General features: G+C 37.6%; 2 protein-coding genes across 4 annotated transcripts in view; one reads left to right on the top strand and one right to left on the bottom strand.

The window, feature by feature from the left end:
* Nucleotides 1-9360, top strand: part of PLEKHG7 (pleckstrin homology and RhoGEF domain containing G7) — a 128070-nt gene extending 118710 nt beyond the window's left edge. Inside the window, 4 exon segments of the mRNA XM_032593795.1 lie at nucleotides 3528-3682; nucleotides 8091-8146; nucleotides 8149-8190; nucleotides 9188-9360. Coding sequence (XP_032449686.1) covers nucleotides 3528-3682; nucleotides 8091-8146; nucleotides 8149-8190; nucleotides 9188-9295 — 361 coding nt within the window. The 3' untranslated portion in view covers nucleotides 9296-9360.
* Nucleotides 9361-12634: 3274 nt separating this feature from the next.
* Nucleotides 12635-19297, bottom strand: part of EEA1 (early endosome antigen 1) — a 115062-nt gene continuing 108399 nt past the window's right edge. For all 3 annotated transcript variants that reach the window (XM_030323372.2, XM_030323371.2, XM_030323374.1), the window contains 4 exons: nucleotides 18277-18515; nucleotides 17884-18004; nucleotides 16972-17070; nucleotides 12635-16265 (listed from right to left, as the gene is read on the bottom strand). In XM_030323372.2, coding sequence (XP_030179232.1) covers nucleotides 16143-16265; nucleotides 16972-17070; nucleotides 17884-18004; nucleotides 18277-18515 — 582 coding nt within the window. In that variant the 3' untranslated portion in view covers nucleotides 12635-16142. The remainder of the gene's footprint in view (nucleotides 16266-16971; nucleotides 17071-17883; nucleotides 18005-18276; nucleotides 18516-19297) is intronic.

Genomic DNA, 19297 nt, shown 5'->3' on the forward strand with positions numbered 1-19297 from the left:
GTGTGCGTGTGTGTGTGTGTGTGTGTGTGTTTAATTTTTTTATTTTAATTTTTCTACCTCATTAATTCCTTTACTCCCTTCAAAATGACAAAATGAAGGAATTCACCCTAAAAGAAAGAGCACGAAGAAATGACAGCCAGGGATTTAACCAACACAGATACAAACAAGATATCTGAACCAGAATTTAGAATCACAATAATAAGAATACTAGCTGGAGTCGAAGATAGATTAGAATCCCTTTCTGCAGAGATAAAAGAAGTAAAAAATAGCCATAATGAAATTAAAAATGCTATAACTGAGCTGCAATCATGGATGGATGCAGCGGTGGCAAGGATGGATGAGGCAGAACAGAGAATCAGCGATATAGAGGACAAGTTTATAGAGAACAGTGAAGCAGAAAAAAAGAGGGAGATTAAGGCAAAAGAGAATGATTTAAGAATTAGAGAAATCAGTGACTCATTAAAAAGGAATAACGTCAGAATCCTAGGGGTTCCAGAAGAGGAAGAGGAAAACTTCCAAACTCTTTCTATGAAGCCAGCATTACCTTGATTCCAAAACCAGACAAAGACCCCACTAAAAAGGAGAACTACAGACCAATTTCCCTGATGAACATGGATGCAAAAATCCTCAACGAGATATTAGCCAACCGGATCCAACAATACATTAAAAAAATTATTCACCATGACCAAGTGGGATTTATACCTGGGATGCAGGGCTGGTTCAATATCCACAAAACAATTAACGTGATTCATCACATCAATGAAAGAAAGGACAAGAACCATATGATCCTCTCAATAGATGCAGAGAAAGCATTTGACAAAATACAGCATCCTTTCTTGATAAAAACCCTCAAGAAAGTAGGGAGTGAAGGAGCATAACTCGAGATCATAAAAGCCATATATGAACGACCCAATGCTAATATCATCCTCAATAAGGAAAAACTGAGAGCTTTCCCCCTAAGGTCAGGAACAAGACAGAGATGTCCACTCTTGCCACTGCTATTCAACATAGTGTTGGAAGTCTTAGCCTCTGCAATCAGATAACACAAAGAAATAAAAGGCATCCAAATCGGCCAGGAGGAAGTCATACTTTCTTCTGCGCAGATGGCATGATACTTTATATGGAAAACCCAAAAGATTCCACCAAAAAACTGCTAGAATTGGTTCATGAATTCAGCAAAGTTGCAGGATATAAAATCAATGCACAGAAAACGGTTTCATTTCTCTGCTTCAACAATGAAGCAACAGAAAGAGAAATCAAGGAATCGATTCCATTTACAGTTGCACCAAAAGCCACAAAATACCTAGGAATAAGTCTAACCAAAGAGGTGAAAAATCTATACACTGAAAACTATAGAAAGCTTATGAAAGAAATTGAAGACACACACAAAAAATGGAAAAAAGATTCCATGCTCCTGGATAGGAAGAACAAATATTGTTACAATATTGATACTACCCAAAGCAATCTGCATATTCAATGCAATCCCTATCAAAATAACACCAGCATTCTTCAGAGAGCTAGCACAAATAATCCTAAAATTTGTATGGAACCAGAAAAGATCCCGAATAGCCAAAGCAATCTTGAAAAAGAAAACCAAAGCAGGAGGCATCACAATCCCAGACTTCAAGCTATACTACAAAGCTGTAATCATCAAGACAGTATGGTACTGGCACAAGAACAGACACTCAGATCAGTGGAACAGAATAGAGAACCCAGAAACAGACCCACAAACGTGTGGCCAACTAATCTTTGACAAAGCAGGAAAGAATATCCAATGGAATAAATACAGTCTCTTTAGCAAGTAGTGCTGGGAAAACTGGACAGCGACATGCAGAAGAATGAACCTGGACCACTTTCTTACACCATACACAAAAAAAAAAACCCTCAAAATGGATGAAAGACCTAAATGTAAGACAGGAAACCATCAAAATCCTTGAGGAGAAAGCAGGCAAAAACCTCTTTGATCTTGGCCACAGCAACTTCTTACTCAACACGTCTCCAGAGGCAAGGGAAACAAAAAACAAAAATGAACTACTGGGACCTCATCAAGATAAAAAATCTTCTGCACAATGAAGGAAACAATCAGCAAAACTAAAAGGCAACCAACAGAATGGGAGAAGATATTTGCAAATGACATATCGGATAAAGGGTTAGTATCCAAAATCTATAAAAAACTTATCCAACTCAACACCCAAAAAACAAATAATCCACTGAAGAAGTGGGCAAAAGACATGAATAGACACTTCTCTAAAGAAGACATCCAGATGGCCAACCGACACGTGAAAAAATGCTCAACATCACTCATCATCAGGGAAACACAAATCAAAACCACAAGGAGATACCACCTTACACCTGTCAGAATGGCTAACATTAACAACTCGGGCAACAACACATGTTGGCGAGGATGTGGAGAAAGAGGATCTCTTTTGCGTTGTTGGTGGGAATGCAAGCTGGTGCAGCCACTCTGGAAAACAGTATGGAGGTTCCTCAAAAAACTAAAAGTAGAGGGGCGCCTGGGTGGCGCAGTCGTTTAAGCGTCCGACTTCAGCCAGGTCACGATCTCGCGGTCTGTGAGTTCGAGCCCCGCGTCGGGCTCTGGGCTGATGGCTCGGAGCCTGGAGCCTGTTTCCGATTCTGTGTCTCCCTCTCTCTCTGCCCCTCCCCTGTTCATGCTCTGTCTCTCTCTGTCCCAAAAATAAATAAACGTTGAAAAAAAAAAAATTTAAAAAAAAAAAAAAAACTAAAAGTAGAACTACCCTACGACCCAGCAATTGCACTACTAGGCATTTATCCATGGGATACAGGTGTGCTGTTTCAAAGGGACACATGCACCCCCATGTTTATAGCAGCACTATCCACAATAGCCAAAGTATAGAAAGAGCCCAAATGTCTATCGATGGATGAATGGATAAAGAAGAGGTGGTAAATATATACACAATGGAGTATTACTCGGCAATCAAAAAGAATGCAATCTTGCCATTTGCAACTACGTGGATGGAACTGGAGGGTATTATGCTAAGTGAAATTAGTCAGTCAGAGAAAGACAAAAATCCTATGACTTCACTCATATGAGGACTTTAAGAGACAAAACAGATGAACTTAAGGGAAGGGAAACAAAAATAATATAAAAACAGGGAGGGGACAAAACAGAAGAGACTCATAAATATGGAGAACACACTGAGGGTTACTGGAGGGGTTGTGGGAGGAGGGATGGGCCAAATGGGTAAGGGGCACTAAGGAATCTACTCCTGAAATCATTGTTGCACTATATGCTAAGTAATTTGGATGTAAATTTTAAAAAATAAAATAAAATTTAAAAAAAATACATGGTATGACATAAATAAATAAATAAATAAATAAATAAAAACACTATGTATCGGAGGGAAGTGCTTTTCAAGATCCAGAAAGAATCGTTAGCTGGGGTTTAAGCAATTGTTTCTAAAAATTGATTTGGTTAAGGACGCACCTTAGGTATGTGCATCAGTGTTGATTTCCTATTTATTGCATTATTTTCTTCTTTACTTTGGGAAACTTGGAGGTTCAGGCACTGGTTTAATGTGTCCTTCGCTTACTGCTGAGCCGTGAACAGTAATAAAAGAGGGTGGTTCGTGTATGGTACTTGATCAGCCCATTCCACTAGACCGATTGGTGGTCAAAAGTGTCGATCCACTCCACATGTCTGGCATGTGTCTATTTTCATCAGTCAGCTTAGCTGTTTGCCATCATGGATTTTATATTGACCTTGTTTTGGTAATAAGACATGAATCCAATTTAAATCTTCGTAAGATACAACGCCTGGTTCCTATGTGACTAGCACTCACTCTACGAATTAATTCTGAAAAAACTGTTGGACTTGGTTTCCAGTGCTTGGATAACTCAACTCTACCACTCACTAACTGTGGCTTTTTTTTTTTAATGTTTATTATTTTTGAGAGAGAGAGAGAGAGCAGGAAAGGGGCAGCAAGGGAGACCCAGAATCCGGAAGCAGGCTCCAGGCTCTGAGCTGTCAGCACAGAGCCCAGCGTGGGGTTCGAACCCACAAACTGTGAGATCATGAACTGAGCCGAAGGTGGAGGCTTAACCGACTGAGCCACCCAGGGGCCCCAACTGTGGGTTTTTTTTTAGTCCCATAGCTCTGAACTGAAAAACAATACCAAAAGCAAATTCCATTTCTTACGGATGTCAAGAAAGGCGAGGCATTTGAATCTTCTCGGCCACAGATTTCTCCTGGTGAAATAGGAATATCTACCTCCGTGGTCAGGAGAGTGAGATGGAATAACGCCTGTAAAGCACTCAATACACTATTATCAGTATTTTGATATCATTATTACTACAATTGGTATTGTTAAAGCACTGGTAAACAATGATGTGCCTGCCTTACAAGTCTAAGATGTTATAATAGCTCTGTGGACAGAAATATGTCAGAAATGAAGATATATAGATATATAGATATATAGATATATAGATATATAGATAGAGAGAGAGAGAGAGAGAGAAAGAGAGAGATGCGCACGTGCACATAAAAATGTAGGTGTATATGTCAAAAATACATATCATCTTATTCATTTGCTCAAGCATTCCCTGAGTGTCTCCTGAGAACCAGGCACTCTGTGGGCACCCTGGAGTTAGAAAGACAAGAAACAGCCCTTGTTTTGGGGGGAGTCCTCAGAATAATCAAAGATCAATAGTAAACCCTGATATGGAAGCCCTGGGACTCAGTTTCCTCAGTGCTGGGGGAATGGCCTGTGTTCAGAAGGAAGCAGAAGGGGATTCTGCCCCATGTACAGGCTCCTAGGAGACCTGCTGAAGCCAGGCTGGCGGGGGTGAGGGGATCACCTTTCTGTCCTAAGGGAGGAGCAGGAAAAAACAGGAGCACTACCCATGGTTCTCAACTCCCAAACCAGCAGCCAAGCCCAGAGCTTTACTGACAAGCGTAGGGTGACCTTAAACACGGTGGAGAAACACTACACAGTGAATGAATGAAAACACACCTGAATAATAATAATGGCAAACATTGACATCGTTGTGTTATGTAACTAAGTTATATATGTCAATGCTTTGCATGTTAACTCATGAGTGGAAGCAACCTTTCCCCAAGAGCAGATGGGCTCCACGAAGAGGCAACATCTAGAACCCGAGCCTTCTCCCCTCTTGTCTGTTCTTTCCACTTCTGCTGGGATTTGCTGAAACGTGACCTGCGCAGGCTGAAAGGCCTCGTATTTGAATCGACTGTGACCCCTTGGGGTCTGTGTAAGCTGAAGTCTGCCTAAGGCCAGAAGACATTTCTAGAGGAAATGTCCCCTTAAAAGGGGAGCAAAGCCTTTGTCCGTGAGTGTGCTCCCCAGCCCCATCCCTGCCACTGCCCCCGGGGAGCCCCCCCTCCCTGGTCAGCGATGGCAGAGGGGGTGTTGATAGGCAGAGACTCAGCACAGGGGCCCAGAAGTACTTTTGTCTGCTTGCTTAGTTTACTTTTTCATGGGGAAAAATGCCATCACCAGAGGCCATCCTAGGGCAGGAAATTTTTGTCACTCCAGCGGCCACAGTCAGAAGGTGGTAAACGGACTTGAGGGCAGGAGGCTGTCAGAACCCCAGGGCAGGAGTGGAAGCGGCTTACTTAGGCTGGGAGCTCAGGTTAGTGTCGGCCCTGCCGGCTTTAGGAACTCGACTTTCTGGGAAATCTCACATCCCTGGATTACCTTGGGAGATGCAGGTTTTTTCTTCTCTATTCCTTTTTTTTTTTTTTTTTTAATAAAAACTATCTTTTTTTAAAGCTGTGTTTCCACCATTTTTTTGTTATTTTCTAATTTGTTACTACCATCTCGTCTTCTATACATTCATGTATTTTTTTCCTCATTCCTCTCATCTATTATTTTGACTGTCCAGATAGTACATGAACCAAAATAGCTGTAGGATGGGAGAGAATAAAGGGCTAAAAAAGAAGAGATGGGGCTTTGGAGTGATTGACAACCTAGTTTCAAATCCCGGCTGTATCATTTGCAAGCTGTGTGACCCGGGGAAAATGAAATCTGCTTCCTTATTCGTAAGTAGGAACTAGATGACTTACTCAGTTGCTGTGTGGTTTAAATGATACAAAAAGGAGGGGAAAAAATATACAGTGCCCAGGAATAAGGATTTAATAAATGGTGTCAGTTATTGTATTAATTATTGTTAATTGCTATATTAGAATGTCAGGCAAGAAAAAGGGCGATTCTTGACCACATATTTTCTCTCCTCGTTTTATTTTACAAGCCTCGCTGGACCAGTTCCCCTGCTTATAATGTTCCCTGTACCCATGTTACAAGTCAAGCAGATGACGGATACCTTGAATAATTGAGAACTACAGTTACAATTTTTGAGGATAACAGATTCCAAAATCCAGCCAAGAACAACCACCTCATCTGAAAAGCCTCACTCCCTACAGAATATTTATAAGGAGAAAAATCAAGGGGTAAAACAAATTCACTCAGATCTTTTTTCCCCAGAAAGTCTTTTAATAGTCCTCCCATCTCAGAGAAGCTGACAGAATGTCATGCCCTTAACAGACTTTGTTGTGGTAGAATTTAGGAATTAGGAACTTTAGACTGCTATGAGTATTACCTGTGATACTAGAATAGTTCTTGCAGTTAAGAAAATGAAAGTCTTGGGGCATCTGGGTGGCTCAGTCAGTGAAGCGTCCGACTTTGGCTCAGGTCGTGATCTCGCCGTTCACGAGTTCGAGCCCCACGTCAGGCTCTGTGCTGACAGCTCAGAGCCTGGAGCCTGTTTCAGATTCTCTGTCTCCCTCTCTCTGACCCTCCCCCATTCATGCTCTGTCTGTCTCAAAAATAAATAAACGTTAAAAAAATAAAATAAATAAAAGAAAGAAAGTCTTGCATTTGCTCTGATTTTGAAATGAGGCCCAACCTCTTCTGGTGAGTCTGAGTTAAACCCACACATTTCATCAAATACAAATAATGACAGGGGACACGCATCAGCTTATGATCCGCCAGGAATAAAAAGTCAGTGCTCTCCTCCTTCTCTCTGAAGTACTCCTTGGTATGACAAGAAGACAAGCCTGGTTTGGTTTTTGTTTGTTCCCACACATAAATTAACTGCATGGACTGCAGAATTTTACTCCCTTTGTTGTATTAGAATTTCAAGGAAGAAGTTTTTATTTTAAAAGCACCTGCCGGGGGCGCCTGGGTGGCTCAGTCGGCTAAATGTCCGACTTCAGCTCAGGTCATGATCTCGCGGTCTGTGAGTTCGAGCCCCGCATCGGGCTCTGTGCTGACAGCTCGGAGCCTGTAGCCTGCTTCGGATTCTGTGTCTCCCTCTCTCTCTGACCCTCCCCCGTTCATGCTCTGTCTCTGTCTCAAAAATAAATAAATGTTAAAAAAAAATGTTTAAAAAAAATAAAAGCACCTGCCACATTAAAAAAAAATACAATAAAACAAAATAAAAACACAAGAATTACTCTCTCAGTATCTCCTGTCATTTCTCTAAGAGACCAGCTAGGTAATGACAGAACAGACTTTCTTTTACAAGCACAGAAACCACACCAACACTTATTTTTGTTTGTTTCACATCTCACATAATTTGTAGATGCTGAATTTTGAGTCAATTTTTTGGCCTGTTAATGAAGCACTCAGGAGACTTGGTACTTTTGGTACATCTTACTTTGTCTATAACCCTTGCTTCGATGGGATTTCACTTTAAATACAACAGTAACATTTTAAACAGGAGTGGTGGATGAAAGAGACAACAGTTACATTGTTTTCCATCTTTTTATTATCTGTATTTTACATACACACTATCCACCTAGCATGCTAAATTTCTTCTAGAAGGTGCCCATTTTCCATCACATAAGCCATAATTGCATTTCATCAAGCTGCAGAAGTTGTTAGCTAAGGAAGAAAGGGTTCTCATATTTAAGTGGGCTCTCTTTGGACATGGTAGTGAAGTCTTGCTCTCGGAATCAATTCTCTTTTTTTGTTTGTTATCTACATAAACTTTCCATATTCATTGAGAATATTCAAAAACTCTAGGTTCTTGTCCTGAGAAACTGGATTTAATATTAAATGATTTCTTTTGCCTATGTAACCTTTTTCTAGCGTTTGGGCTGAGAAATGCTTTCCTTGTACAACATGAAAACAGATATCGACGGTGTGGACAGCAATGTTCTTATTCCAAACCCAAAGAGAAAATATCAAAGTATGTATCTCAGTTGTGCAGGTGTTGATTCTTCAGACCTGACATAAGGAAGAATCTCCCCCCAAGCCTCTTAAGTAATGGGAAATGGGAAAGTTTGTGTATTTCCTTCGCCGGCTTTGGGAAGGGCAGAGGTTAAGAGGGGGAAGGATGTGGACATCTAGTCCCTATCATGCTCAGAAATCTCAAGAGCTGACCACCTCTTCACACTCACAGAGCCGACACAGCTCCTTCATTTTCGCCTGGAGCAGAACCTCAAGCAGCCTTGGAGTTGCACAGCTTACGTGAAACAATGGGAAAGAACTGCTTTGGATTGCATGATTGACTTTTAAGGCGTTCCGACTGTGAACGTCCTGGTATGCAAATTATGTGACCTCAGCTCAAATGAGGGGCCACCGCAATAATGAACCACCTTTGAAGATACGCCAGTGTTCAGAAAAGAGGCCAGTGTTGACTCAGCTATGGCACTGAGAAGCAGCCGCCTGACTGGTTTCTCCATCTTAGAAGTTTTCTTTCCCCAGGAAGGTTTTCATCACGGCAACAACGTAGCCAGACAATTAACGCGGTGTTGCTTCAGCCCTAATAACTCAATTTCCAGGGTCACCTCCCTCAGTCGGCTTTGCAAATTATGCCACTTGTTAAGAACTATTTCCATACAAAATGGAAATTCAAGGAATTCAATTTTCAAACTATTTATATTCTCAGTGCTCGTTTTTCTAGTCATCACGGACTATTATGATTCCTTGATTATTCATAACTCTTTTCCCAACTTCCATACCATTCTCATTTAATCCACTTCCATTTTCATAGATGATTAGAGGTATTTGTGACATATTAAAGAAAACGGGAAACATGCAAGTGATTCATTAGTCTTCAGTTTTAAAGAGCAAGTCAATAAATACAAAGGAAAATATTAGTCCAAATATGTGAATAATTGTCAACATTCTCTCTCTATATATTATATATATAGTATATATGTATTATATATTATTTTTAACAGAAAACATGGATGACACAAATAACAGCAGCAATATCTTGCTTCACCAAGAACCAGGAAACCAAGAAGATATCTTTATTTACGTCGTCTGCAGAATCCTCTGAAATGTAGGAACCTAAAACAAGTGGTGCATTTTTTAGACATTAGGATTAAGGTATTCTTTCATTCAAACTTTTCTAACACTTATTGAGTGATGAGCTAGAAAGAAATGTGCATTTTAAAGGAGTTCCAGAATTTGAGGATTTGAGCTAGGAAAATCCTCATTATAGAGGAATAATGACCGCAACAAATTTGAACTCTGAGGAATTTTTTGGCAGGTATATAACTGATACCTTATCATGTTTCAGTAGGGCTCGCAAGAGGTTTGAGTGAAGTATGGTGCTATTAGAATTTGTAAAGGGTGAAAGATCAGATGAATGGACGGTCAGAAGGAAAGCAATGTCCACTGCTTGTGCTCAGTGTGAATTCTAGCATCTCACTTTTGTGTATGTCAATAATGAAACCATATTTCCTACATGGCTCACAAACCAGTCTTAACTGCTTTACAGTCCTACCTCACATGCAATGATAATTCTTTTTCTTAACTTTTTTAAATGTTTATTTTTGAGACACAGAGAGAGAGAGAAATGAGCAGGGGAGGGGCAGAGAGGGAGACACAGAATCTGAAGCAGGCTCCAGGCTCCGAGCTGTCAGCACACAGCCCAACGCGGGGCTTGAACTTCCGAACCGTGAGATCATGACCTGAGCTAAAGTTGGATGCTCAACCCACTGAGCCATCCAGGCAGCCCTAAAGCGCATTGATAATTCTGATACAACTTTGGTTGCTTTTTTAACAGATTAAGCAATCAATAAGGTCTATATTTAACAGTTTTTAAATTCCTATTTGCCAACAGTTTACTTACCTCAGGTATACTTGGTAATACCCTAAATTGAAAGTAGAAAATCCCAGAGATTAAATGCCCTTATTTTAAGGGGAAAAAAAGCAAGTGTCTGTTCCAGTTTCACCAGTTAACACTTTTATATGGGAGATTTTCATAGAAATAGTTAAGGTAGCTTTCTCTGAACCTCATTTTTTGAGGAACGAATGATGAAGTTTGTCATAAAACCACTTTCTGATTTGAGTGTTGTGTGTGCTGGCATAGAACAGCCAAGTTTATTTGGCAGAAAGCACTTGAAACATCATTAGAATCTTTATCAAGTAAAAGTAGCTTGAATTATATTGTCATGGTGGAATATATTATTAACTTCATTTAAAAAAACGGGTTCTTATAGTCAGATCATATCAAAAGGAAATCCACAAATTTCAATTTCAGGAATGGTAACTTCTGCAATTTCCAAAACGGACATATTGCACTTTTCAATTTGGGCTGGAAGATAAGTGATACGTTAACTGATCTCCTTAAGTTGGAGGATGAGACAGAGAGGATGGGGCTTGAGGAAGTCATGACGTGCAGTTAATTCTTTGAGGAAAACACAGATTTCGCCGCACTGCAGCATAAAGGCTCTTGTCCAAGGGCCAAGCACTATTAGGAGGGGCAGTCTCTATATAATTTCAGATATTTATTAAGAATAAGTTGAATTAAAAGGAGAATCTCGAAAGCAATTAACTACTGATAATGTCTAAGAATAAATGAGAAAAAAAAAGGGGAGGGCCAAGAATGGGGACTAGACTGCAGGTGAGTTCCTAGAGAGGGGACCTGGATGGGATTGAAAGCAATTACATCCAGAAGACAATACAGATTTGTGCAAGAGAAGATTTAGGAAGAAATATCTGACCAAAAAATAATATATATATTTTAGAAAAAAAAATCAACAATCATCTTGTAGAAACTTTTAAATATTTAAAACCAACCTAAGAGGAAGGACACGGACCGGGACTAAGTGATCTCTCAAGATTCCTTTTCTAAGTCCAGGGGCACCTGGGTGGCTCAATCTGTTAAGTGTCTAACTTCAGCTCAGGTCATGATCTCACAGCTTATGAGTTCGAGCCCCGAGCTGGGCTCTGTGCTGACACCTCAAAGCCTGCAGCCTGCTTCAGATTCTGTGTCTCCCCCTCTGCCCCACCCCTGCTCACACTCTGTCTCTCCTTCAAAAATAAATAAACATTAAAATTTTTTTAAAAAAATCCTGTGAGTCCAATAAGTAATTATATGTATAAAGAACTCGTTTACCCTTAAATCTCATTAAAGGGAAAGACTGAGTAAATTAACATCCAGATGGAAAACAGCTGAAGAAGAATACGCTAGATGCAAAGAACTCTTAGTATTCCCATGTTCATCACAGCACTATTCACAATAGCCAAGAAGTGGAAAAACCCTTAATGTCCACCAACAGATGAACGGGTAAAGAAAATATGGCATATGCATACAATGGAATACTATTCAGCCTTTGAGAAGAAGGAAATTCTGCAATTTGCAACAACAGAGATGAACCTCGGACATCACGCTAAAAGAAGTCAATCAGTCACAGAGAGACAAATACTGTATGACTCCACTGACGTGAGGTATCGAAAGTAGTCAGACGCATAGAATCAGAGTAGAATAGAGGTTGCCAAGGGAGGGAGAAATGGGAAGTCACCAGTCAACGGCATAAAGTTTCAGTGAAGTGAGATGAGGAAGCTCTACAGGTCTGCTCTACTAGAATTTAAAAGCTGTCAAAGAGGGTAGATCTGTTAAATGTGATCACAATAAAATACAATTTAAAAAAGAATATGCTACATATTTAAACTGAAATTCTATAGCACTCTCAAAAGAACATGTCTAATATATAATCTAGGAAGTTCTTGAGGATATACACATTGAACTCTTCAGAGGGAAGCACATTAGAGTCAAGTAAGAAAAAAAAACACTTCTGGAATTTTGGTTCCCAGGAAAAACACGGTAATAAGCGACTGGTATACTGAGTCCTCAGAAAAGTGTCTTTAAATGGTCACCTGGGTACTAAACTTAGATGAACAATGAAAGAAGGAATGACTTTAATATTGTTTAGTATTTCTTTGTAGTTTTGTTAATTCTTCACAATAATGAATGGAATAAGAAGGGAATGTCTTGAGCAAAATGGCTTTAGTAATTTCTCTTGCAATTATGAACTTCATTCCTAATTCCTAAATTGAACACCAAAGCATACCCACGGTCTACATCCATGTGGAAAGTTCTAACAATCTGTAAATAAGTACAAAATGGTTAGTATTTTGTATTCTTTTTCATTTATTTTTACTTGAGAGAGAGAGAGGGCATGCACGAGCCGGAGAGAGGGGTGGGGGGAGAGAGAGAATCTCAAGCAGGCTTCACACTTGGTGAGGAGTCCGGTGCGGGGCTTGACCCCATGACCCTGGGATCATGACCTGAGCCAAAATCAAGAGTCGGACGCTCAACCAACTGAGCCACCCAGGCACCCCATGTACTTTTTTTTTTTAATAGAAAAAAATAATTTACAGTCACAGAATACATCTACTAGAAAGAAATGGTTTTTTAATATCATCTTTAACAAATTAAAAAAAACAAAATCAACAATTCAATAAGGATCCTTCCATTTTTCTTTATACAGATTAAAATGCTGTTGTGAAATTTATCAGTTACATTTATAATCAATAACCTTCCACTCACTGAGTTTAGAACTTACAGTATTTACTGAGCTAAACTCTCTCACAAAATAAGGCACAACTACATGATCACAAGTAGTAAACACAATACAAACAATGAATCCAAAACCTAAATGAGAAAATATTCATGCAAAAGTTTCTATAGAAACTATGAATATATGATCCAGTTCAAGGAAGTACAGAATGTCATATACATAACTGCATCATGTTACAATAAATTCATTACTTCTACACAGAAAGAACTTAGCTATTTCCAATTCTATTTTATACAATTTTACATAAATTTAGTAAGTTTATGCACAATATTCACATCTGCAACAATAACAAATTGATCATTAAAATTCAGGCAAAGGGCAATTAAGACACGATAATGTGTGGCACATTATAATTACAGAATGCCATTCATCAAGCTCATGTCTAGGAATACTAAATTGATGGCACATTTAACTCTTATGGATCAAATCATCCATGGTTTTATAGCCAAAGTGCATTAAAAAAAATTGCTATAGTCAAATAGGTCATGAATATCAAAATATATGATCATAATTTGCTCTCCACTTAGAAGCTAAACATTTTTATGCAAATGCGAAGTTAAAAAAAAGTGGCTTCAAAGTTCTCAAAACTATAAAATAATCCAAAGCCTTTCTAAGAGAGATGGGAAACTAACAAATTTGGCAGTTACTATTTAACATTACTGTGAGGAAACTATCAAACTAGCTAATTCCACATTAAGAGGTAGTTGAACAAAATGTTATTTGTACACTGCATTGAGGTCTTTGTGTTTCCCTCTTTTTTCTTCAAAATGAACTAATCCTATACCAGCAGCTTTGTCTTCTTCCTATTAAAAAAAAATCTGTAGGTATACTTTATTGTACTCTAACCCAGCAAAACTTGATTTTAATTCACATTTCTATGCTGGGGTTTGGAATTTACTACATGTGATGCCAACAGGCTTCGCATTAGAGCCAAGAGCTGGGACGTGCCACCCCTAACTCACTGACAAATAGTACCAGCAAACATCTAAAATGTAGAGCCAGTAAGAACTCAGAAGATGACTTTTTAGTTAAAAGAAAAAGAAAACCCTTTTTGTTTTCTTTAAAAACACGTTAAATTAGTGAGAGTTAATAAGCACACACACAAAAAAGGTTCATTTCTGATAGCATTAGTGTAGTAGCCTATGGTAAATTATTCAGGACCTATAAAATGAGATTTAGCTAGATGAAAACTAGTGATTACTCAAACACATACAATTTTGTTTGTTACCCTCCCGACATTTTTTTTTTGTGAATATGTGGGTGGGTGGATAAGACGGGAAAAGGCCTTCAGCGCACCCAGTTAGGAGATGAAGTGAACAAATACTCTAACCTAGAATCCTCATGAAGTTTTACTATCTTAAAAAAAAAAAAAAAAAAAAAGGTACTGTGAATATCTATTTTTCCAACATAGAAAATTTTTAAGTTTCATATTAACTTCCTTATATTTAAAGTGTAGAATTAAGACTCTTTGAAAGGATTTATAAGCATATGAAAATGCATAAATAATTTTAGCTCAATTTATATCATCCAGCTGTTGTTTTTAATAAAGAGTCATTGTATTTCTTCTTTATGTATGCTCAAGGATGTATGTCTATCCTAGTCTAGGGACACCATCAGGGTCCTTAATAGCTACTGACAGCAGGATTTACTTAACTGAGTTTTGTAAAATAATTAAATGAATAGGACAATCTCTTCATTTATCGATGTTACAGGTAAAGCATAAACACGATAACTTTATTTCGGCATGATATTTGAAAGCAAGTGTATATTATAGACTATTGCAAACGAAATATTAACTCCCATTCTTCCTTATTATTACCAGATGATTACACTGCACAAATGTATAACTTTATATTTTTTCTCTAGAAAGAATAAACCAATATTAATGACCTCTCTACAGATGTTTCCCAAATTAAGAAGACTATGATAAATTAAAGTTCAATTCCATTGTTCAGCATACAAATAAGCTAACTTTTAATTACCCTTAATTAGCCATTCTGTTTCAGTTCTGATTATAACTTTGGGATTCCGAAATATATTTGTTTTTGGTGATATTCTATTCTCCAGCTGTTACTTTAAAGCAATTTCATAGCAGTATTTTTGCAAAGTGAAAAGGTTTACCAGTTAATATGGAACCCCAAATTCATAACCATTTTAAATTTAAGTCAACTTCACAACTTTCAAAAATGTTTCCCTATTAGGTAAGAAGATGTAAAGTCGAATATTTAATGTCTCCTTCCCACGTGTATTTGTTTTCACAGATAAGACAAGAGCAATATCAGTTACTGGCTTTAAGATGCAAAATTATAAAACTATTACAGTGAAGCTGAGCCACGGTTCGAAAGGTTAAACCAAATAAAGGGAAAAATAGATCCATTAAAAAAGCAAACTCATTCCCAAAATGCTGGAGAGACAATCCGAGGGTATAACATAAAGCCTAATCTCCAAAACCTTCCTACTTACAAGAAACTGACAATAGAACCATTATACAATTTTTACGATTCATCCTCCAGCTGGGGGGTGAGGGTGGGTAGTTTTATAGAATTCTTAACAGTATGTGAGAGTTTAAACATGAGATAGAAAAAGACAAAGAAAAATTAACCCTAATCTTTAAAATACAACCCCAGGATAACTATAAAGTAAGCAAACTGATTTTACAGAGGTTTTCATAAAATCTACCCAAGAGAATTTAATCAATATTGTTAAGACAAAAACCATGTTCAAATTCATGGTTAGTACATATTTCAACATAAACTGTACTTAGAACACATGAGTAGTAAATTTATAACATAACAATGCAACTGAGCTATGGACCTATATATAAGAAAAAAAGAAAGTTTTATAGTTCTGTGCATGACTTCACCAAGAGAGTATCTAATATAATAATAATATAATGTGCTATTGTGCAACATATATGATGTGATAACATCACCCACGTACATTTTTGTATACTAAATTTGGGAGAAAAAAGTAAGCTATGGAAGCGTATATTCATGTCATTTGTGAACAATGAAATTATATTTAAAAAAATACATTGCTATTTTCTGTCCAAAGTTTATTTACATTTCATTGGCTAATTCTAAACTTGGCATGAAAGCTGTTCCAGGGGTTAAATGGAAAAAAGTAATGAAAGATGAGCCCAAGTCTCACAAAAATAGAAGAGTTTTACTTGATATTGATAACATTCCAAAATATATGAATTCTAATTTGGTCTAATATTGCAACCACTGTCCAAATCAAATAGTAGTCCAAGACCTCTATTAAGTGCATTTATTAAAAATCTAATGTTAGTGTAATACTATTCTGAAGTTGTGATAACCCATTATCCTTGCAAGTCATTGAAACATGCATCACAGACACGAACAGGCTTCTTAGAAGATGGAGTTAAGGCATTTTTGGCCGAACACTCAGCACAGAAGATATTTCCACATTGTCTGCAGTGATGCTGTAAATGGCAAAAATTAAACAATTTCAAGCATAAAAACTACACCAAAAGCATGATGAGATATAAGAATACTGCAAACTGCACTGTGAAGGTATATTAACTTTCAAGGGATTAGTGTATTATTTAATAATATTTCAACATGTCAATTTAATCTCTTAATTTGAATGCTTTCTATTTCTCAGATAGTGTACCAAACATCTAATATGAAATTCATCAAGAATTCTCAAAAGAACCTTCAGAGGCATTTAAAAAGTGATAATAAAGCACCTCGACCAGCTGAAAACCATTTCTATTTGCCAAGTGTTTCAGGCATAATTTCTTCAATAGGAATATAAACTTCACATGGTATTATTCAGAATAAATATTTTTTTCATCTCTGCTTTTTCTTTAAAATAACCCAATGATGACTAAAACATATGAGTTAAACACATAATGACTAAACATATGGCCCAGTGGTTCAGAAAATGACTATTCCAGAGAGTAACTGAGTAGGAAGGCAAGGACTATACTTAAAACTAAAATTGAAATACATATGCTGACCAGAAACTAGACTGCATAAAATTTAATTATTCTATGTAGTTGTAAAGTTAACCAATAAATAGAAAAAATTTTAAATCTGTCAAATACAAGATTTTGATGGTTAAAACATTAATTGATACTGAGAAATAAAATCCAGAACCACAGCAATATGAACAAAATCATTTACCCGTCTCACTGTTACTGAAAAGCCTTTCCCACAGGCCATGCAGTTTTGTACTTCATTGTCTTCTGCCCACTTCCTATTTAACGCTTGCGTGTGTTTGATCTATCAAAAAAAAAAAAGGGGGTGTCCATACATTATAATATTCAACATTTTAAAGAATGATGGATAATTTCTAATTTGGTGCCCAAGTTTCTCAAAATTTAGACGTATAGGCACCATGGGATAAAATTTTAAAAATCAGAAATACTTTGGTTGGCTTCCATTGTCAAAAGCTGCTACACTCTTAAGTCTGAATGACAAATTAAGTCAAATTTTTACCCTCAAAGGCACCGGCAATTTCTAATCTTTGGTGATTTCCCATCCCTTCTAACCCTAATGATCAATCCTTGCTAAGTACCCTGAGCACATATTCAGATCACTTCTTTAACACATAGCAGCTCGTCTATTCCTTGATAGACGATCTGCCAATTCGTGAATGACAAGGCTTTCTAACTGATCCCTGGGGTCTCTCAGATTAATTCTTTATCACTTTTATTCAACTATCCATAACACCTACAATATTGCTATACAGATAGTAACCATTCAAAAGTTATTTATTAAATCCAGGAGATTTTTTTTAAAGATTGAAAATACACTGGGGTGCCTGGGTGGCTCAGGTGGTTAAACATCTGACACTTGGTTTTGGCTCAGGTCATGTTCTTGCCATTGGTGAGATCAACTCCATGTCGGGCTCTGCGCTGATGGCGTGGAGCCTGCTTGGGATCCTGTCTCCCCCCTCTCTCTCTCTGCCCCTCCCTTACTCAGGTTCTCTCTCTCTCAAAACAAAAAACAAAAAACAAAAAAGATTGCAAATATGCTTTTCACTAAGAGTTAACTCTAGACTGAAAAACAGCCTCACATTACCAGATGACTTACTTGAAGGGATTGATTTTCTCTGCCCAGCTCCTGCACCGCTGCGGTCGTATTATCCAGCTTTCTTTGCAATTCTAGTACTTTGGTTTGAAGCTTTTCTATTTCACCTTCTCCTTTAAGACATCTAGAACAGATTGCAAAGCAATCATTAATTTTTTAAAAACATTATCAAAGATCCTTCTACAACAGAGATAAGAAACTACTTCGTAACCTCAAATATAATACTTTAATTTCAACTATCTGATTATTTTAAGAGTTAGTTTTTAAATGGCTGCATAAATACCTGCGGGACCAATGTACTCTTCTCAAGACTCTTCTATTTTAAAAAATGTGGAAAAAGACAATCTTCTTGTCACTTAGAATGGAAACACACTAATTTTACTAGACATCAATCACCTTTCTAGTAGTGCTCTCCTTTCATCCTGATTATTCTGAACTGTGGCTTCTAATACTGCAATTTCACCCCGTAAGTCGTCCGTCTGTTTCTCGAGCTCGCTGACTCTACGTTGACTAGACTGCCACTCCTTCTTTACGGTGCCCAAGTTTTCATTTAATGCTGTAATCTGCATGGTAAGTTTAGCTTCATTTTCTTCATGCTTCTTCATTCCTATTTCTTTTTCTTTTATTTCGGAATGCTGAGAAAAGGAAGAACAGTGAGGAAAAAACCTATTCCTAAAGTAATGCAAAATAAATTTAAGTTAGCTATTGAACTTAAAATACTGGCAACATAAGTAATACTACTTCTTCAGGAAAGAAGGCAGGAGAATGTATTCATCTCATACTAATAAAATTGATTCCACAAACATCTGTGTAATCTGAACTGGCTCAAAGGCCATAATGCTGAAATGACAGTCAGCAAGCCTCTAAGAAGAACCACTAACATACAGCAATTTGAGGTTTTCGTTTTCCTCACTAGAACAGGGGAAGAACACATAGTTAGGGATAACAAGGTGCCCTGGACACAAAGCTGGCATTTTCAGTCTCAAAATCCACATGTACCTTTTCTTCTATCAACCTGCCAAAAAGCCAATTCCAAGCCATTCAACTCACTGTGTGAACTTGAAATCGCAAATCTTCAACTAAAACGTTCAGCCCTCAAGTTATGTGGGGATATTTGGACTTAATTCAACAGAGGAAAGCCAGATGCTTCCCATTTTGGCATGCACAATTTAGGGAAGGAAAAGTAGACTTTGGTCATCAAAATTCCACACTGAAGTTTCCGTTCTCCCTTATCAACACTCACTTTGACCAAACAAATGAGTTTAACATCATCAGCATTCACGCCATTTACCTCAATCTACATAGCTGTGGATTTGTTTTTCTGGCACTAAAAGTGTGTTTATTTTTTATGAATTATGTTTCATTGAATTTTCACTTCTCTAAACCAAAATATAATTACAGACTAAAATATTTCCAA

This window comes from Lynx canadensis, chromosome B4 (genome assembly GCF_007474595.2).
Source record: "Lynx canadensis isolate LIC74 chromosome B4, mLynCan4.pri.v2, whole genome shotgun sequence".
NCBI lineage: Eukaryota > Metazoa > Chordata > Mammalia > Carnivora > Felidae > Lynx > Lynx canadensis.